Below are 21,199 nucleotides of genomic sequence, written 5' to 3'. Positions count from 1 at the left end.
TACTACTATTATCTGAACTTCAGTTTACTTTTCTGCAGAATAGGATCAATGAAATCTGCCCTTTATGGCTCAGAGGGGTTCAGTATCAAGTGAGATCATGAATATGAAGGTAGTTTATATATTGTAAAATGCCAGGCAGTTTAATTCAATCCTGGTCACTCACATACGCCTGGAAAACACTGATGACAGAAAGGCTGTTTTACCTGTTCACTTCCACTTCTTGATGTTGAGTGATCCAGGAGAACCTCTAATTGACTCTCTTCTTGTCCCTCTCCATTTGCTCCCCCAGGGTCACTCAGGATGTGTCAACTGTCTGGAGTGGAATGAGAAAGGAGAGTAAGTATGAGCTCTGACACCTAGGGGGTGCTGGAGAATGGTATGGGGAGGTTGGGAGAAGGGGACTTTCCTTCCTCTTTGTAGATCTAAGGAAAAGAGTGGACCCAAGAGTGGAGACTGCTGCTCTGTGCTATGTACTTAAGTTTAGTTCATCATTATCAATACACAGTTAAACAATGAATTCCAGATAGATGGAAAGTTGAATGACCTTCCAAACCCTGTTTTTTTGATAAGCTATTGTATTTAAGGAATGATGAGAAATTCTCAGGACAAAATAGAAGAGAATCAATCACTGTTTACAAGATAACCTTATATTCTGTGACATCTACTGTTCTTCAAGTTCTGTGTAGCCTAAGTCCTTATCAACTGGGAAACATGGGATAGAGGAAGTGGGGGCAGGAACTTGAGGAGAGGTCAGAACTGTTCTTTCTCTCTACTTGCAGCTTGCTGGCCTCTGGTTCTGATGACCAGCACACGATTGTGTGGGACCCGCTGCACCACAAGAAGCTGCTTTCCATGCACACAGGACACACTGCAAATATCTTTTCTGTCAAGGTGAGCAGGATAAGCCACAAAGCAAGTGGACAGTGTGACTGGGCTGTGCACGTGGTTGTGTTTGCATGTGTGTGTCCCATGTATACCCTGGGGTCACAGACATCTTTGTGATCTGAGCATCTGCTGGTGATTCCTGAAATTCCGTCTCTTTTCCATGCTCTGCTTCTTCTCTTAGAGCCAAGAGGCCAGCTCCAAATAAATTTATACTTATGTGAGTGGTGATGATGGGAGGTATGGTTCTGAGCATGAACTTCAGTAGCAGGCAGACCTGTGTTTGACTCCCTCATCTGCTCCTTGGAAGCTGTGTGAACTGGGAAAATCACCTGACCCCTCTGGGCCTGTTTACCCATCTGTAAAAAGGAAGTAGCTAAGGAAAATCCCCCACGTTAATGAATAAATGAGTAAATAAATAATTTAACTAAAAAAGGAAGTAGCAATCCACAGCGCTGATGTTACAGTTCAATGAGATGATTGATTTAAAAAGCACCTGTCACAGGTGATTTTAGCTGTTCTACTTTTCATAGGAAATGAGTCTCTGATTGTTGGTCTAGGGGAGTTGAGCTGAGAAGAGGGGAGGCAGGGGACTTAAAGGACTTCAGACCTCTGAAGACCTGTTACGGGGAAGTGACATGAAACTTGTGCCTCTCGGTCCCAGAAAACAGACCTAGGAATAGTGACTTAAGTTTTCAGAAGCCAGTGTAGGCCTGATGAAGGAAAGGATTGTCTAATGCTTAGAGATATTTGAAAAAGGTAAAATGGGCCTTCTGAGGATGTAGTAAATGTCCTAGCACTGAGGTATTCCTCACTGGGCACTTCCATCTGCTAGGTTGAAGGCTGAAGGAAATGACCTTTAAGTCTTTCCAGCTCTGAAATTCTGTAATGGATGTATGTGAGAGTGAGGCTGTCCTTTGGAAAGCCTCACTAATCTAAGAAATGTTTTCCTAATTAATATCAAGATGAATTACAAGATACCTGAAGAAGAAGATTCAAGAGCTCAAAACCAACTTATTTCACTCATCAGAGCTTCTTTCCTAAGCTCTGATTCTCATCTCCTGTTCCAGGGACCAATCCTAGATGAATTTCTGTGATTTGAGAGACAGAACAATGCTGATTCACCTCTTGCATGATGAACAGAGACTGCTTTCCTCCCCTGAAAAGTGTTAGGTCCAGTTTAAATCTGTGGGGTCAGATCTGGGGAAGGGACCTAAGCTATCAGTTTGGCATCATAGAAAACAAAATGTTGAGTTCAGAGACCAGAATTGGACAATGACCTTGATACTCCCTAATAGTAAGACCTTGGGCAAGGCACTTATATTCACAGACTCTCAGCCTTCTCTTCTGTTATAAAAAGGTATAGAAAAGGGTTCCTCTCTCTTCTGGTAATAAAACACCACAGATCTATTTATTTAACCGACGAGCTCCCCCTGGTGGCATCTATAGTGTGGAACGAGTATGGCAGTGGCCACAAGCTCTTCCCAAGGGTTCTCCTGTTTATTTCTATTGCGCGTGGGGTATATGTTGTCTCCAGCCAAGATTAAAGACTACTAGTTGTCCCTAAAAATGATCAAATTCCATCTGTGTCATCTAGCCCTTATGCTGGTGAGCTATTAGAGAAGTGCATGTGGAAAGAGTGAATTGTTAAAGTCAAGTGGGGCTTTAGCTACTTAAATGCAGGAAAATGTCAACACCCTCTCCCCCACCCCCCCAGACCCCAGCACCCATTCTGCCTTGTTGTGGGCTGGGAGAAACTTTTCAACTAAGAAAAAAAGATAATTCAATCTTTCAAACTTAAGAAAGAAGAGAATAACTCAACTAACACCACACCCGAATATTTTTCTTCCTAAACACTAGGTGATAGAACTGTATACGTTTTAAAAATTATTAATCAAAGTTATGTTTGTGGCTATTTTGACCTTGCCATATGTGATCTGGAATATTTTGTTCTCAACTTCACCAGAATGATGGGGTTGTCCTTTTGAATAATGGCCACATAAAGATGTATTCTTCTGATGCTCAGCCCTTCCCCAAGTTCTGACTTTTGAGCCATTTCCAGCACTTGCCATTATAAGGAGCGCTACTTGGAGCATTTCTGCATAGGCCCCTTTTTTCTTTTAGAATTATTTCTCAGAAGTGGAAGTTTTAGGTCAAAAGATAGAAATAGTTTTTATGTTTCTTACCTATTGCCAGATTGTTCTCCAGAAATATTTGAACCAATTTAAAACACCCACTCCCTTATAACACTGAAAGTCCTTTTCATTTCAAGACTAATTTATTTCTTAACCCCCAGGTTATTAAGTAGCCATCATGAGGCATATAGGAGTCAGACAGACTTGAGTTTGAATTGACAGTCCTCCTGAATGCTAGTACCGAACCTTAATTTTTAATGGGGTTATTGTAAGTATTAACAAGATAAATTACCTGCTCGATGTCTAGCACATGGTAAATGCTTAGTAAGTGGTAACAGCTATGATTATCATCCATTCAGCTCTTACCTGGGGAAGAATCAGAGGAAGAGGGTTCCTTAGGTAGTCCAGCTTGGCCTAGGTCAGGACCGCTCTGGCGAAATAAAGGTGTACATCCTGATTTTGACCTTTGGGCCTACAGGCTGATGCTCGAGATCCAAAGTTTTCTTGGCGGATTGTCTTGGATGGGCTCGTTTTCTTATCTGATGTGGAGAGGGAAAAAAAGGTGCTAACATCCAGGCTGGTCTCCTTCTGTGGCCTAGCCCCACCACCTGCCAACCTCTTCTTCAATCTCTCCCAAGCAGTTCCTGCCTCACGCTGGGGACCGCATCTTGATCACAGGGGCAGCTGACTCCAAGGTGCATGTCCACGACCTGACAGTAAAGGAGACGATCCACATGTTTGGAGACCACACAAACCGGGTGAAACGCATCGCCACGGCGCCCATGTGGCCCAACACATTCTGGAGCGCTGCTGAGGATGGGCTTATCCGGTGAGGGCCTGAGGCAGGGAGTGGGGCCTGTGCCTCCCCGGCTCCCACTCCATGTCGGTTCCCCCATCCTATCTGCCCTACTGCTTCCTTCCACAGGCCTGGCTCCTTCCCTCCAACAGAGTTCCAGACTCATTTGTCTGCCCAGCACAGTTAGCAGTGAACAAACTCCACTGATTTACTTACCCTATTCTTCACCTTCCCCACTTCTTACCCTCTCCTGAGCAACATTCAAGCCCACTGGCTTTCTCACCATCTCAGATGCACCATCTGCCTCCTCTGGGCCTTCATACTTGCTGTTCCCTCTAACTGGTTTTCTCAGTCCCAGCTCTTTCTCAACTCTTTCTTACCCTAAGGAGACAGCTTAAGGGTCACCTCCCGAGAAGCACCTTCTCTGACCATCCTATCTAAAATAGATCCCCCACCATTGTCCTTTGTCTCCGTGCCCTAATTGTATCCTCTATAACTCTAATCACCCTCTATAGTTCTTTTATTTTATTTACTTGATGGTTTACTTTTTTGTCTGTGTCCCTCACTGAGTAGTAAACTCCCTCAGCATTTTGTCTGTCTTGTCCATCTTGTTCATGTCTTTCTTGTCCTTGGTTGTGTTCCTAGAGCCCAGCACAATACCTGGCACATAGAGGCACTTGATACATTTCCCTTGAACAGTCGCTCAATGGGCATATTCCTGGGAGGGGCATAGCCAGCCAGAAATGGTTAAGTGGACTCTCCCCCTTTTCACTGGCCTATATCGTCACACCTTTGCCTCTACTTCCCTTCTTCTTAAAATGGTCTCATTGCCTTTCTTTAGCTCCTTTCTTCACATATAACCTTAGAACTTTTTCCTTATCTCCACAATCTGCTTTAATATCCTTCCTTGAGATGCTATGGGACTTTGTGCCCTCTTCCCTGTTACAGAGGAAGAGGGGTGTCTAGTCATACATGAACTAGAACTCAGACAGATCAAGTCAAGTCCTCCCTCTGTCATTCAGTGTCTGGGGCAAATCACTTCACCCCCCGGACCTCAGTTTCCTCATCTATAAAATGGGAATTATCATAATATCTCTTTTGTTGGCCTGAGCATTAAAATTGAGATAGTGCCCGTAAAACTTTAGCCATAGTACTTAGCAGACACAATGCATTTGGTCGGTGGCGGGTCCAACTCTCTGTTGCGCTGGTTGACCCTGACTGACTAGACTGTGCCAGGGCAGCAGGTAGAGGCTAAGAACCTAGGGCATGGGGCAGGAGCCTAAGCACTTAGGGGCAGGCACAGTCAGGGGAGGAGTCCTAGCAGAAGGTGAACACAAGCTGGCCTTCCAGAATAGACAGGATTTGGATGGGCAAGGAAAAGCAGAGTGGACTCCCCAGCTTGAGCAGAGTTTGTGAAGGCATGGGTAAACGTGCCACATACAGGACACAGTTCTGAGGCTGTAACTGACCCACACTTAGAAAACTGAGGAGCAAGGTTGGAGAGGTATGTGAAATCATGTCTTGAAAACCAGACTGAGTAGTTTGATAGAAGTAAACAAAGAGTAAACTCATGCTAAAAGTATTGAGGAATCTCTGCAATTTTTTGAGCAAGAAAGTGATGCAACAAAAACAATATTTTAGGAAGAGCAGTCTGGTGAGGATGGCTTAGAAAGATAAGTGAACAATGAAGAAATTATTGGAGATGTTTAGGCGGAGGTGGGTGAGCACATGAATGATGCCCTCGCCATTCTCTGGATGTGCCTGTGTCCCAGCATCAAAGCAGTTCCCCAGTAGGAGTGTGCTGACGCTGGGTGGATGTTTTGGCCTGACTTTACCACCCGGATGGGACTTGGGCTTGTCCTGGCAGTTGGTGTTTCTAGGTAGCTCTTAGATGATCTCCAGATTTTCTTTTCTGTCACCTCTATACTTCTTTCATCTCCTGCAAGAAACTAGGTTAAGAATAGAATTATTCTTAATCAAGGATCAGAGCAGAGGGGTTAAAATGCAATCTTTCCAGCTCTGCACTATCTCAGTGCTGCACTTACTGCAGTGTCGTCCAGGCAAGTTATTTAGCTTCTTTGAACTTCTAGTGGTACCTAGGGATGGTGTGAGAATTTAATTAGATAATACATGTATAACACTTGGGAACAATACTGGACACAAAGCAATTTCTCACTAAGTGTTAGTAGTCAGTAGTAATAGTACTTAGTAACAATAATATTGATATCTGTTAAAAAAAAAAAGGGGGTTAGTAGTATCTACCTTAAAGAGTTATGTTAGAATAAAACAGAATGTGTGTGAAGCCTACTACAGGTGCCTGGCACACAGTGGGCACTCAAGAAATGGGAGTAGTTTTTGACATTATTTACAAACAGGTTCAAAGCCACTCCCAATTCCTTTGCATTTGGGCCTTGGCTTCTCCCCTGCCTTCCACCCATGGACACAACCCCCAACCCCCTGTGTCCTCTCTCACAGCCAGTATGACCTTCGGGAGAACAGCAAACACTCGGAGGTGCTGATTGACCTGACAGAGTACTGTGGCCAGCTGGTAGAGGCCAAGTGCCTCACCGTCAACCCCCAGGACAACAACTGCCTGGCAGTGGGGGCCAGTGGGCCCTTTGTGAGGCTCTATGACATTCGCATGATCCATAACCACAGGTATGAATAGCGCGGCCTCCCGTGGGCAAGGGGACCCGGAACCTGCTGCCCCTTTCCCTCATTGCCATGCCCTCTTCTTTTTGAGGTGGGTTGTTTTTGCTTTTTGTTTTACATTTTTTATTTCTTTAATGTTGTATCTATTTTATTTATTTACTTGTGGCTGCATTGGGTCTTCGTCGCTGCGTGCGGGCTTTCTCTAGTTGCGACGAGCGGGGGCTACTCTTCGTTGCGGCACGCGGGCTTATTGCGGTGGCTTCTCTTGTTGCGGAGCACAGGCTCTAGGCGCGTGGGCTTCAGTAGTTGTGGCACGTGGGCTCAGTAGTTGCGGCTCGCGGGCTCTAGAGCACAGGCTCAGTAGTTGTGGCGCACGGGCTTAGTTGCTTCGCGGCATGTGGGATCTTCCCGGACCAGGGCTCCAACCCATGTCCCCTGCATTGGCAGGCAGATTCTTAACCACTGTGCCACCAGGGAAGCCCTGAGGTGGGTTTTTGTAATTTTGTGATTCTTTTTTAAAAAATTTAATCCATGCTTATTTTGGAAAATATGAAAAGTATATTAAAGAAATTACCCATACTCCATTACCTGAAAGAAATCACTGTATATAGTATTTTCTGCTTGTTCTTTCACTATGAGTGTGTGTACAGAGTTATAATCTTATACATGTAATTCCTTTATTTGTACATATAATTCTACTTTATTCTTTTTTTTTTTTTTTTTTTTTTTTTTTTTTTTTTTTTTTTTTTTTTTTATTCTTTTTTTTTTTTTAAACAAAAGTAGAATATACTCAGAATCTCCACAGAAGTCCCAGACCTGAGCGGCTCCGCCAGCCTGGGTTTTCAGTGGACTCCTGGGACAAGTGCAGAAACTTCTGGCCTGCATTACTTTCATTTGTGGATTTGGGTGACCACTATTGCTCTGCACACACTGCATGACTTAGGGCGGGCCTTGAGCTTTTAGCTTCCTCATCTGTAAAATGGGAGTAATAGGGTGGCCATGAACCAAGACAAGTAGGCGGGACCTACTTATAAAGCACTGTAATATATGTGTCCACAGCTGTCTAGTTGGTGGACCTTTGGGGGTGCTGAGATAAGGAAGAAAGGTACCTCCTCCTGTATCTCTCCAGGGATATACACTTGGGTTTTTCTCCAGGAAGTGTGGTATGGTCTAGCCAGGAGTACTGTTAGGCCTTATAACCTATATGGTTTGCCTTCCCACCAGAAAGAGCATGAAGCAGAGCCCTTCAGCAGGTGTGCACACCTTCTGTGACCGGCAGAAGCCCCTTCCGGATGGTGCAGCCCAGTATTACGTAGCAGGTAGGGCTCAGCCCAACTCGGGCCCTAAACTCTTGGCAGGGTGCTGATTGTCTGTGGGGCAGTGCAAGGAGGCGGCATGGCATGGTGACCAAGAGCAAGGGGTTTAGAATCAGACAGACCTGGGCTTTGATGACTGTCAGTGACCAGCTATCCTACAACCTTTGGTAAATTACTTACCCTTGAGGAGTCTTAATTTCTTTTCTGTAAAATGGGGTTGTAATGACTCAATGAGATAAAGCATATAACACAGTTGGCCCAGTTCATATAGTAAGGGCTCAACATTGGGAGGGATTGGAAGCCTCACACTAGGGTAACAGGGCTGTTCCCTGCAGGTCACCTGCCAGTGAAGCTGCCCGACTACAACAACCGTCTGAGAGTGCTGGTCGCCACCTATGTGACCTTCAGCCCCAATGGCACAGAGCTGCTGGTCAACATGGGAGGAGAGCAGGTATGGATGGCTGCCCAACGTGGCCCTGCCCTTCCCCCTCCCACCCTCGTACCCAGCAGCCAGGGCTGTGTACCCCACACCCCCTACCATGAGGCAGACAAGAAGCCTCATTGTAAATGACGTTACTGTGAAATGTGGAAGTGCCATGGCATCTTTGCAATATTCCCAGAGAGGCGTCAGGCTTAGAACTGACAGACTTGTCTCCAGATGCTGGCCTTTTGTTTACTAGCTGTGTACTGTGACTTTGAACAACTCTCTTCATTTTCCTGAACCTTGGTTTCCTCATCTTCTATCTTCCTAGGAGGAAATCCTGGGGCTCAGAGCATGCAGCCAGGCTGCAGTTTGGGGCCAGCTTTGGGAAGTGTTCTTTGATAACGGCAGGTTGCTAACCCTTCTGTTTACAATCTCTCAGTCAGGATATTTAGTAAGCCTTGCAAAAATTCATTTACTCTACAAAGTCACTGAGTACTTACTCTGGGGGTAGCATTATCATGAACATGAGGGAAACAAACGTGAAATATGATCCATCCTAGGCTGATGGGAGCGACATGGCAAGTGAAACCGTTGATGACATTTAAAGTCAAGGTGTGACACAAGAGAAATGGGATGGAGACTAGGTGAGCCCTTGAGTTCAGAAGAGGGCTCTGGCTTCAGGTTGCTTAGCTGTCACCTGGCTTAAAGGTAGCATAAAGATGAGTTGGCGAGGCAGTCTAGCAGAGTGGTTCGGAGCCAGACAGACTCGGTTTTGGGTCCTGACTGTGCCACCTTCTGCTTTTATGGCCCTGGATAAATTAATTAAACACTGAGCCTACATTTCTTCATCTGTTCAGGGGGTGATGATAATAGTACCTTTTCGTGGGGTGGGGGGGCAGTTCTAGGATGAAATGAAAAAAAGCCATATAAAACACTTAGCAGAGGTCCTGGAGCAAAGTAAGAATTCAATAAATAGTAAGTAATAATAGCTATTATTTACTGAGGGAAGTAACTAGCAGTGTTACTTTGGGCAAATTGCTTCTCTGCTCTGAGGCTTCAGTTTTCCCATCTATAACATGAGACCTCTGAGGACCTTGTCGACCTAATAAACATGTGATTCGAAGTAATGACAGTATTTCAGGCCATCCACCCTAAGGGCCAGGAACTGGCGAGATTTTCCTGCCTGAGGTTTGCTCCGTAGAAACACCCCTTCTCCCTCACTTGATGGTTCCCTGCTCAACACTCAGCTGTGTTCCTGGGAGCCACCCAGGCCTCACTCACAGTCCAGCCACATTCTTGCCTCACAGTCTCCATTCTTTTCTTGACCCCTGCACTCTAGGTCTATTTGTTTGACCTGACTTACAAGCAGCGGCCGTACACCTTCCTCTTGCCTAGAAAATGCCACTCCTCAGGGGGTAAGTTCTCCCTTCGGGTATCCTTTAGGGCATCTCTGCTGGGGAGCATGAGTGTACAGTGCCTCTGCTGAGAAGCCTGCCACTTACCTTGTGCTGGCTGTGATCCTGCAAAAGGAGTAGATTCTCTGAAATAACCCTGTACAGTAAGAAGGAAGGTAATATTAGGTCAGAGAGGTCTGTCAAAGGGGTTTGCGTCACAGCCCTTTTCACTTCCCTCCGAAAAAGCAGGTTCTTTCCGTGGCTTGGCTCTTGAGGGCCTGAAGTAATTGTCTTTCCCTTCTCGTCCTGGACCAGTCTCCTCATTGATTTCTTCCTGGGACCTACAGTTGTTTTAGGCACCTCCTCACCCCCCACTCCATCCCCACCCCCAGCTAATGCCAAGTTGAAGTTGTGTCCCGCTTCAGCCAGCAGAGGGCGCACAGGCTTTTCTTTATGTCCTTGCCTGCTTTCTGGGACTAGACCTACCCTGGGGGGATAGCCCCACAATGGAACCATCAGACCCTGTGGTGGAAGCTGGAGGGCTGCTGAGGAGAAATGAGAACCTCCTCCTAAGTTGTTGCTGTTCCTTTCTGCCCACCCCCTCCCAGAAGTTCAGAATGGCAAGATGTCCACCAATGGTGTGTCCAACGGTGTGTCCAATGGCCTGCACCTTCACAGCAACGGCTTCCGGCTGCCAGAGAGTAGAGGACATGTCAGGTGAGGCCAGCCTGACTTTCCCAACCTTCCCAGCCCCAGTTACACCCCACTGGACTGGAGGGAGGGCATGTCCTGTAAACCTTCCTCCTGACCCCCACCCAGGCATACACCCCAGAGTCAGGGGACTGGGGCAAAGAGGCTTCTGGACTGTGGCTAGTGGTCCCAGTGCCACTTCTTCCTGGTAGGACTCCAGTCATGCTCAATCTGAAGCTCTGGTCCCTTGATACCAGTAGCTGGCGCCAGGACCCAGGGGCTAGCTCCTCTTAGCACTGGGCTCCCTCCTATAAAGGGGTCCCACACAGACGGGCCTCCCCCATTATATTTTCTCCATTCATAGCATCTTCTAGCCTCTGTTCACTTCCAGGCCCTGTGCTGGGCTTTGGATACAGAGGTGTCCAGATCCTCTAGCCCTTGAGAGAAACGTAATTATCTATAGAGAGATCCATGAGAGGCACTTGGATGGTAACGAGGTTCGGCTCAGCATGGAGGCTGTAGGTGTCAGCTACTTTCATGCCCAGGAGTTTGATTAAGAATTCCATTAAACCTGTCCAGGACAGCTTCATTTCTCCCTGTTTCCACCCCGCCCCCCCGCCACTGGCTCAGAGCATCTGGAATTGTGACCATTACCTATCACAATAACCCAGGCCAAGGATAGGAGTGGTACCCTCTTTTAGATGACAGTGCAGATCCCAGGGACCGGGAAAACCTGAGTGGCCTTCAGGCAGGGCTACAGACTTACTGAGAGGCTCCTCTGGCCTTCCTTGGTTGGCCTGACTTGGCTCTGTTCCCTCACAGCCCCCAGGTAGAGCTGCCCCCATACCTGGAGCGTGTGAAACAGCAAGCCAATGAGGCTTTTGCCTGCCAGCAGTGGACCCAGGCCATCCAGCTTTACAGCAAGGCCGTGCAGAGGGCCCCTCACAACGCCATGCTCTACGGGAACCGAGCTGCTGCCTACATGAAGCGCAAGTGGTGAGTGGGCCTGATGGGAACAAGCTGCTGAGGCATCCATGGAAGGTAGCAGTGACATCCTGCTGCCTCTTAGGGCTGCTTAGGCCCAGGCTTCTCCTCCCCACCTCCAGGTTAGTGGTGGGCAAGTGCCTGACTCATTAATCAGGAAGCCTCAAACACCAAGAAAGCTCACAGTTAAGTGGAACATGTTCACAAGTAGCTTCAACATGGTGCTTTGTTAGGAAGTGCTGTGACCACTGGAAGTAGGAATTGGGAGAATGGTTAATCCCCACTCTTGGAGAATTGCGCCTTGAATTGGACTTTGAAGGAGCAGTAGAATCTTGCTAGATGGAAATAAGGCATTTGGTGAATTCAGTTGGTATCTGTTTGAAATGATTCTGCAGCTCCTTGACCTTGGGGCTTGCTTTCCTATGCTCTTGGACCGTTTGGACCAAACACGAACAAGATCCTAGACATCCAAAGCTGTCTGTGGGTCTTGCTGAGTTGTAGTGGCTGGTGGTAAGGGAGTAGTAGGTCCACATCCTGAAGAACCCTTTATCTTTGGAGACCACCAGGGCCCCTGGCCCTTCTGCCTGCAGCACCAGCAGGCAAGCAGGCAGGCAGACCCCGTCCCCCAGCCAGGGCCAGGATGGGAGATGGATAAAGCTGGGCCCACAGCCATTTCTGCTCCGTCTGGCATCCCTTGGCTCTGCCCAGACAGACAGGCCAGCTGGTGTGCCATCGTCTGGCTGCAACTAGTCAGGCCAGAGAGGGAAGCTTAAGAAACCCACCCAAGTCAGCAGGATGGTGGATGGGGGTTCGGAACGATGCTGCCCCCACGGGCCTTAGCTCAGGCATCAGGAGCTTGCCAAGGGCTCAGATGGCAGCCAACCCCAGGAGACAACAGCTTTGGGGCCATCCTGAGGTGTGTTGCCCCTCTTTCCCAGCAGGTGGGTAGAATGCAGTGGTGTTCAATCAGGCTCTAGGCTAAGAGCTGCCTCATTCCTGCATTCTTGCTAAGAGAGACTGATGATTTCCCAATCCATGGGTATCCTCACCATGTTCTCTGAATTCCTACTATGCACTAGGAACTAGGGACACAAAGTTCTGTCACTCTGAGTTCTTGTGCTCCGGAGTGCCCAGTCTCTGGACAGGGGATAAAGATGTGGACATGCTTCATCACCAAAGAGGCAGGAAGCAGTAAGTCTTTGAATGATCAGGTGAAGTGCTGTGGGCATCAAGAAAAGTTAGGTCACTTTAACTGGGGATCAGGGAAGCACCAGGAAGATGTGATGTCTGAATGGGCTTTCCGCGTCAGCAGGCTTAGACGGAGACGCAAGGAGGAGGGGACTGTGGGGGAAGGACATTCCCAGGGAGATGAAATGGTGTGAACAAAGGCGTGGGGGTGGGGGGCTGACTGAAGAGCTTGTTTGCAGAACAACAAATCCATTTGGCTGGAGCAGAGGGTTTGGGCTGGGACTGGCAGGAGATGAGTCTGTGAGGTAGCCTGGGGCCAGCCTGGGAAGGACTTGGAATGCAGAGCAGTGGCGTTTTGGCCTTGATTCCGTGGACGATGGGCAGCTTCTGAAGAGTTTTGAGCAGGAGAGGCTGTGCTGAGGGCTGTCTTTTCAGGGAGCTTGATCTGGCAGTAAGTCTGGGTGGGTGAGCCCTGGGCCCAGCCTGCTCTCTCCCCAGCCCCACATGCCTGCCAGTGACCCCCAGAATGTCACATTCTGTCCCGGGCCAGTCTCCCCAGGGCTGCCATCTGCTCCTGGATGCAGTGGGAGCGGTCACCCTCTGGCACCTGGCTGCTCTCTGGTCTGGCTCTCTCCAGGAGCTCTGAGGGCCACCTTGCAGGCAGTAATTGGCTTTCCAAACAGCGCCTGCTCCTTCGTCACAGCCACCCGTTCTGACGCAGGCCGTGCCGTTGAAGCACTCTGTCTCCTGCCTGCCCCCACCCTGGCTGCACTGCTTGCTCCTGGTCTGAGCATGGCCGCTCCAAGGACCGGCTGCTTCCTCTGAGCGCTGTAGCAGAAGGAGGGTCAGGAGGATAGCTCCCATGTTGGGCCTGCTCTGGCCTCGTGCAGGGGAGCTGTGAGCTGTGCCTTCCTTGGTGGAGGGAACGTCAGCTCTAGGGAGTGCTGCGTAGCACAGTTGGGTCCTAGGCCCACCTCAACCCAGCAGGAAAACAAAAAAAACCCCCACAGCTCCCAAAGGAGAAGTGGCTCCTGTGACCCGCCTGGCTCTCCAGATAAGAGGTGGGAACTGGTCTGTGGAGCTGGGGGAAGGTGTATTTTATATTCCGGCACAGGGTGGGAGAAGGGGGGGCTTTTTCTTTGGCCCCTCCCCACCCCCCCAAAACCATTCCCACTTCCCCGTATCCATGCTTCGGGAGTTTGGAGAAGTCAGTGTGGGTGATTTGGAGCTCCTGGTGTTTGCCCGCCCCCCACCCCACCCCCGCCATCAGCTTCCAGAGGACTGACTCTGCCAGACTGTCAGGCCCCATCCTCCAGCCCTGGGAGGTAGAGGCCACAGCTGCTGTGGATCAGTCAGCCAGGACAGAGGGGGGTCTGGCTGAGGGCTTGCTGCCTGCTGGTCAGACCCTGAGTCCCCAGCCTGGCCCTTCTGGCTTCCCCGGAGCACAGAACTGTCCTTGAGGGCCCCCCGCCTTGGACATGGCTTTGAAGGCCAGCCGGGGGCATTTGAGGAGGTGGATAGAGGAAGGGAGAAGGAGAGCTTGGGGAGCCTGAGGCGGGCAAGATGCCAGGCCTTCTGCTGCAGAGCTGCGGGTGCCTGGGGTGAGTGGGTGCGCAGTTGCACGCTGTGTCCAGCAGAGGGCAGCCGGACACTGGTTTTTGCCTCACACCCACCTCCCACCCTCTACCTACCCTGCCAAGACCTCGGGGCTCCTGGCTTGCCTTCTTAACGTAGTCTGTCTCCTGGGGAGCAAGGCCTGGGCTGAGCCAGGATTCTCTTCATCCCCAAGTACCCTTTCCCTGAGATCTCTCAAAGGTGGGCTGGGGTGGACGCAGGAAGCGCAGGAGACGGAATGGGGACTCCCTGCTTGCTGCGTGGCCCCACCTCCAAGCCACATTCCCCTGCCTTCCCAGGGATGGTGACCACTACGATGCCCTGAGGGACTGCCTCAAGGCCATCTCCCTAAACCCATGCCACCTGAAGGCGCACTTCCGCCTGGCCCGATGCCTCTTTGAGCTCAAGTACGTGGCTGAGGCCCTGGAGTGCCTGGATGATTTCAAAGGGAAGTTCCCGGAGCAGGCCCATAGCAGCGCTTGTGATGCACTGGGACGCGACATCACGGCCGCCCTCTTCTCCAAAAATGATGGTGGTGAGTCGGCACTGAGGCGGGGTTGCTGTCACTCTATCTATTTGCGGTGCTACAGTGACATTCTGGAGAGGACATAGTTCTGAGACAGGAGAGGCCTAGGCTTGCGTACTGATTGAGAAGCCACGTGACTTTGAGACAGTCACTTGGTCTCTTTGAGACAACGATTAGCAATAACATGTTTAAGGCACCTGGTGTATTCCCCCTGGGACTCAGGATAGGAGTCAGCTGAGCCCAGTGTGCCTCGCAGGTCATTCTCTTCTGCTCACAGACAGGGCCTTGGCCATTCCATTGGGATCTGAGTTCAGGGTAACTGGCTGGGGTGCACTTGCTCCAGTTTGCCTGGGTGCAAAAGAAACAGCAGCACAGGGCAGCAGAAATGCCTTGGGCGCAGGTGTGGAGCCTCAGTTCCAATCTCAGCTCTGCCATGTGAAACCATGTGACCTTGGGCAAAGCACAGCCTATCCGAACCTGCTGCCTATTTGCAGAGAGCATTCGAGGCCCTGCCCAGGTCACCTGGGTAGCACTGGAGAGTAAACTAGGTAGTTGTGTGGTCTACAAACACGAGAGGGAAGCTCACTGAGGGCAGACATGGATCCTCCCTGTCTCCTTTGCAGTTTACTAACCATGGGCTGATTCATTAGTCTGAACAGTGCCAGGCACTGTGCTGGGTCCTGGGAATATATCTGGCAACAAGTCAGATGGAATTTCTGTGTTCATGAGTCTGTAGCCTAGTGAAGGAACCAAGCGATGGAGGAATAAAGAATGCCCTGCGGCCCTGCTAGGGTGCAGGTGTGGCGGGGAGGGCTTGATGGCATCCTGGGGTTCTTGGGGAAGAGACATTCAGGCTGAGACCTTGAGGATGCAGAGGAAGAGTTAACTAGATGCAGAGTGTAGCTGTGGGAGGTGAAGAGTTCCTGGCAGAGGGACCAGCACGTGCCAAGTCCCTGAAGCAGGCAGGAACAGGGCACTAAGAATACAGGTATGATTTTAACCGGTTAGTACCTCATTTGGATCCATGACAACTTGTCTGCGAGAGAGGGAGGGCTTGGACCTTATGCCTTCAGAGCTATGGATCTATTTAGAAAAATCACCCCCTCGAGGCTCTCTTGGCAGTGCTTTACCCTCCCCTCCCTGCCTCTCACATCCACAGAAACAGACCTTGGGTCTGTGCATCCTTGGGGCTTCCAGACGTTATTCAGGGACCTAAGCCAAGGCCCTCTTGGCATCAGAGGTCTCCTCTTGAACACCCTCAAGGCCAGGATCCAAAGATGCTTCTTTCTCATAGTTGTTCCCAGTTTTCCAGGGAAGAGCTAGAGACGGGTAGCCCTACATTGCTTACTGCTTGGACCGAAAACCGGGTCAAGGGTGGGGAAAAAGTGGGGGAGGCGAGAGAGGGACAGGACTCTCACCTTTCCTTGTTCTCTGCCCTCAGACGAGAAGAAGGGAGCTGGTGGTGGTGGCAGCGGCCCCGTCCGCCTCCGCAGCACGAGCCGCAAGGACTCCATCTCAGAGGACGAGATGGTGCTGCGGGAGCGAAGCTACGACTATCAGTTCCGCTACTGTGGCCACTGCAATACCACCACAGACATCAAGGAAGCCAATTTCTTTGGCAGGTCTGAGGCCCTGAAGAGGAGGAGGGCACAGCCCAGTTGGCAGCAGGGGGTTGGGGTGGGGGTGGGGGGCATGGGGACACAATGCTTTCGGAAAAGGCTCACATCCCAGCTCTGCCTTTGTACCCTTGGGCAAATGGCTTCATCTCAGTGGGTCTTAGTTTCTTCACCTATGAAATGAAACCAGCCCTCCCCACTCAAGGGGCCATAACAAGGACTAATGAGGTGACCCAGGAAGCATCCAGTGCAGCACCTGGACTCTTCCTTACCCGCACCTCCTGCTCCCCGTGCGCCCACGTGCCAGAGCTTGGGTTCTTTATCTGGTTGCTTGGAGCCTTGGGCAGGCACCCTCATAGGCTGTCAGTCTTGGCAATCTTTTGTGCCTAGAACTGTGCCCCCAGTACTGAGGGACCTAGCCCATGTCTCAGACACCATCACCCCCAGCCCTCCTTTGTAGATGCTGTACTTTCTTTGGGTAGGCGAGATACACGAATGTGAATTAAGAGTCTCCGTCAAGATCCCTTCTAAACGTCAATGGTGTATCAGGGGCAGATGTGCTGTAGGATTTCAGGGTCTGGATCCAGGAAGGCTAGGACTACTGAGGGAAGGCTTAGGCAGGAGTGTTCCCAGAGACCTAAGAGATGCACCATCTGGTCCTGGCACCCAGGGTGCTTATAATGTACTTCGGGGGAGAGTAAGTAGGAGAGACCTAGGCAGTCCCTGACCCTGAGTTTAAGAGAACAGTTGAGCTGTGACACCGCTCTGCAGTGTGGAGAGAATTACCGTGTGCATGGGAGTTCCGAGTCAGGTAAAGACCCCAGAGTTCGGGGGGCCGAGTGGCTCCAGACTTCCCTGCTCTCCCTTTCCCTAAGCCATGCAGCCTCTGCCTGAGGCCACAGGGCAGTACCCCACCTGACCTCCCTGCCCTTTGCCCCCCCGCCAGCAACGCTCAATACATCGTCAGTGGCTCTGATGACGGCTCCTTCTTCATCTGGGAAAAGGAGACCACCAACCTGGTCCGCGTGCTCCAGGGGGACGAGTCCATCGTCAACTGCCTGCAGCCGCACCCCAGCTACTGCTTCTTGGCCACCAGCGGCATCGACCCCGTTGTGCGGCTGTGGAACCCCCGGCCAGAGGTGAGGGTGCGGCAAGGTGGCAGATGCCAGACAGGGAGGAAGGTAGGGATGGACCCTACGTGAGGCCTCCAGCTGAGCCCATGAGGGTTGGGAAGGGCAGTGAGTCACACAGAGGCTAGGAGCTGCTAGGATGAGTGAGCTCTCACCCCAGGGCCCCAGGCTGCATCAGGGTGGGAGCCAGCAAGCTCTGAAAGCTCCACATGAAGTGGGCAATTCCAGGGGCAAGACTTGTCTCCTGCCTTCCAGGGGCATATCCTCGAGCCAGCTGGCACAGGTGAGACTCACATATGGGAAACAGCAACCGAGGACTGGGTGCGGGAGGGCAGGGAGGGAACCAGATCAGCTCCAACACCACTTGATGAGAACGGTACCTCAGAGGCTCCCTAGGTACCCTGCCCCTCGTATACCACTGCCTTGTGTCCCCCAGAAGCTGTGCGGAGGCCTGTCCCTCAGTCACACGAGAAGTACGTAGGTTTTAGAGTCTGATGGGCCTCAGTTTGAATCCTGGTCCCTCCACTTACTGCCTGAGGGACTCAACCATCTCTGATCCAGGTTTTCACCATCTGTACATTGGAATGGGAATGACATTACCACCTCAGAAGGTTGCTCTGAGGATTAAAGAAGTGATGCCTGTGGTGTGTCCGGCCCACAGGGACACTTAGGACGGTGTGGTAGTCAGTGTGGGTAGTCAGGTGGCCTGGCCCCCTGCCCTCTGCCCCACCTCCTCCCCCTTCCCAGCTGGCAAAACAGAAGTCAAGAGCTGTGTCTAATTTTCTATGAATTTTAAAGAGAGAAACCCTATAGGACCCTTCCTTGGGGGGAGAGGAAAAGGAGGATAAAGGAATCCTCTTTGGGAGTGGGGTGGGGGGAGTTATATCTGTGCTCCCACCTCAGGTATAGAGTTTGTGTGCCCAGCATATCCTGGTGTGAATCCTCCCTCATTTATGTCCATGTATGCCACCCCCGTATATATAACCCTACGTGGTGTGCTCCCCGCATATGTCTTGATGTGGTATGTCCTCATCATTTTCCAGCGTGGGGTCTCCAGTGTATACCCTGCTATGTGTATTCCCCCCAGTTTATATCCCAGTGTGTTGTGTCTCCTCCAAGTGTATATTACCACGTGCCCCCCAACCCCAGTATGTACAACCCCGTGTGGTGTGTCATCTCCCTCACATACAGCCTGGGGTGTCCTGGGGTGTGTGTGTGTGTGTGTGTGTGTGTGTGTGTGTGTGTGTGTGTAGGCACGTGTGTGTGTGTTTGTCCCATACATATCCCAGGATGCATTCCCCTCTATGCATGGACACACGTGGATATACCCATATACATCTCCTGGTATGTACATACCCTCTCCATACGTATAGCTCAGTCTGTGTGTGTGTCTCCCCTGCACATATATCCCAGTAGTATGTGTGCCTCCCCCCCACAGAGTGAAGACCTCACAGGCCGAGTTGTGGAGGACATGGAGGGTGCTTCCCAGGCCAACCAGCGGCGCATGAATGCGGACCCGTTGGAGGTGATGCTGCTCAACATGGGCTATCGGATCACAGGCCTGAGCAGTGCGGGTGCTGGGGCCTCTGACGATGAGGACAGCTCCGAGGGCCAGGTGCAGTGCCGGCCCAGCTAGGCCCTCCTAGCCCTGGTCCCCAGCCCCTGCTACCGGCTGGGTCCTCCGCCCCTGGGCAGGAGGTCAGGGGGTTCTGTTTTGGTTTGTCTTCCCCTTCCCCCCATTTTTTCCTTTTCACTGTTTTTGTTTGTTAGTTTGGCATTGGGGGTGGGGATTGCTACAACTTGCTGGCTTTTGGACTTTAGGGCAATTGCCCCTCGACTGGCCCCAGCCCTGAGCAGAAGAGCAGGAGGAGAAGCCCCTCCACATGCCCACCACCACCTTGCACTTCCGTGTCCCTGGAGGGCTCCGGCCTGCCTCGGGTGGGGAGGCAAGGGCTGAAGCTGTCTTCAAGGACTGCCCTACCCTTCAGTTGGCAGCAGAAAGGGGAGTGGAATTCCCAGTCCATAAGGGCTAGCCTTGACCTGTTACCATTCTCGCTTCTGGTAGGCAAGGCTAGCTCCCTCCTGGTCTTCAGGGAAGGTTCTGAAAAAGCATAGGGTGCCCCCTTCCTTGCAGAGCCACTCTGTCAGGGTGGAAACAGAAGTAAGGATGGGAGCCCTGGAGGGGCAAGGTCAAGCCACCGCTTCCTTGCAGTACAGCGTCCCTGCCCTCCTCCCAGGCACTGGCTCTGGGTCCTGCGCCTGCCCTCGCTGGCCACCCCGGGGGCTTAGCCTTTCCCAAGGGCCCTGGCAGTGTGGGGCGCCCCACCATTTCCCACCCATCCGTGCCAGCCCTTGTGCACCCTGGAGGCCACTCTTCCTTCGGGCGCTCTTCAGCCTCACTGTGACCTTCCTGCCAGAGCTCCCAGCCAGGCCTCCTCTTGCTGAGATGGCACTCCCTGCTAGGAGCCTTCCAGGCCCTCCGTGCCCTCCCTCCCATCCCACATGCTGAGCCGCCACAAAGACCAAAGAAGTGATGGCTTTTCTCTGTCCCCTGCTGCTCTGGGGGGAGGGGGTGGGTCTCCTGAGCCACTCGGGTGGGGAAGCCCCTAACTCAGCCCCTCCCTCCTCAGCAGCCTGAGCTTTACACTGGATGCAGCGGTCACCCCACCACTCACCAGACCTCCCTCTCTGCCCCCTTGGCTCTCAGCTCAGGAGCTGCTCCCGCAGTTGGTTCATCCTTCCTCCCCTCTCCCTCTTCACTCCCCTCAGGGCTCACTTGGCTCCAGCCCTCCAGCTGCAGCCTCTGGGGAGAAGCAGCCTCCCTCGCTCCCTCCCTCCCTCCCTCCCTCCGCCCTGACTCTGCCAGGTGCCTCCTCTCGGCCAGCCTTCAGAAAAGCCCTGTAGACAGCAGGGCCATGTTAAAAGCTTTTTCACAGTTTTGAGAAGATGAGGGGTGGGAGTGGGGGGTGGTGAGGATAGTGGTGGGGGTCTGGCACCATCTCGTCATTGCTTTAATCCCAGCAACACAGGTGGCAGCCTCTCCCCCTTCCTCTCCCCCCCCCCCCCCCCCCCGCCCCCGTCCCTCTTCCCACCCCTCTCTTCTAGCTTGGTAATGAAGTATATTTATTGGTGAAGGAAACAGCTGCTGCTGCTTCTCCTGCTGCTGGGACTTGCTCCCCTGTCTCTTCTCCACGACCTTTCTCCAGCCGGGAGGGGAGAGCGGGAGTACTGGGGCTGGGCCCTGGGGCCCAAGGACTAGCAGGGGCCCCTTTGCTTTCCTGTGTTCGAGCCACCCGCCATTTCCTCTGTCCCTGCCTCCTGCCTGCCCAGCCTGGGCCCTGCCGTGTGGAGAGACACATAAGCCTTACTGTCCTCTGGGGGCAGGAGCCGAGCCTTTTTGTTGCTCCGCTCCCAGGAGAGTGAGGGTGACGCAATTGATTAAAACCATTTTGTTCTAGGTGTGGCTGGTGGCATTTGTGGGGTGCAAATGCGTCTTGGGATCAAAGTGAGAGTATCTCACCTCTGTAGCTCTGTGACTTTGAGTAACCACACCTCTACTGGGTAGAATAGGGCCTGCCTTGGAGGGTCACCAGCCTAGCAGGGCCAAGTGCAGAGCCCGGCACTGGTGGCTGTGATTTGCAATAATAATCAGCTTTCACTCTCTGGGCTGTTTTCTCATCTGTAAAATAAGGAGGTTGAAGTCTTAGCGGTTTTTCAAACTTTTAAAATCACAACCCAAACAAGAAATACACATTTTACATTGTGACCCAAGACACCCACGCTAATTTGTATGTATATACTGAACATAAGTTTTACACAATAATACGCTTGCTACATGCAATGTGTTCTGTT

The 21,199-nt window shown here is 51.4% G+C and overlaps 1 protein-coding gene across 6 annotated transcripts in view; it reads left to right on the top strand.

The window, feature by feature from the left end:
• Positions 1 to 20,808, top strand: part of WDTC1 (WD and tetratricopeptide repeats 1) — a 73,034-nt gene extending 52,226 nt beyond the window's left edge. For 3 of the 6 annotated variants that reach the window (XM_027109548.1, XM_027109546.1, XM_027109547.1), the window contains exons 4-16: positions 290 to 336; positions 780 to 891; positions 3,656 to 3,846; positions 6,289 to 6,471; positions 7,690 to 7,784; positions 8,117 to 8,232; positions 9,545 to 9,620; positions 10,208 to 10,316; positions 11,112 to 11,285; positions 14,375 to 14,610; positions 16,043 to 16,223; positions 17,164 to 17,356; positions 18,786 to 20,808. In XM_027109548.1, coding sequence (XP_026965349.1) covers positions 290 to 336; positions 780 to 891; positions 3,656 to 3,846; positions 6,289 to 6,471; positions 7,690 to 7,784; positions 8,117 to 8,232; positions 9,545 to 9,620; positions 10,208 to 10,316; positions 11,112 to 11,285; positions 14,375 to 14,610; positions 16,043 to 16,223; positions 17,164 to 17,356; positions 18,786 to 18,983 — 1,911 coding nt within the window. In that variant the 3' untranslated portion in view covers positions 18,984 to 20,808. The remainder of the gene's footprint in view (positions 1 to 289; positions 337 to 779; positions 892 to 3,655; positions 3,847 to 6,288; positions 6,472 to 7,689; positions 7,785 to 8,116; positions 8,233 to 9,544; positions 9,621 to 10,207; positions 10,317 to 11,111; positions 11,286 to 14,374; positions 14,611 to 16,042; positions 16,224 to 17,163; positions 17,357 to 18,785) is intronic. The other 3 variants (XM_027109551.1, XM_027109549.1, XM_027109550.1) reach the window with 3 other exon arrangements.
• Positions 20,809 to 21,199: the final 391 nt, after the last annotated feature.

Source organism: Aethalodelphis obliquidens, unplaced genomic scaffold (assembly GCF_003676395.1).
Source record: "Aethalodelphis obliquidens isolate GAN/ISIS:26980383/991018 unplaced genomic scaffold, ASM367639v1 scaffold9, whole genome shotgun sequence".
Lineage (NCBI taxonomy): Eukaryota > Metazoa > Chordata > Mammalia > Artiodactyla > Delphinidae > Aethalodelphis > Aethalodelphis obliquidens.
Note: the sequence above shows the minus strand (reverse complement) of the source record. Positions and strands in the feature narration are given on the sequence as shown.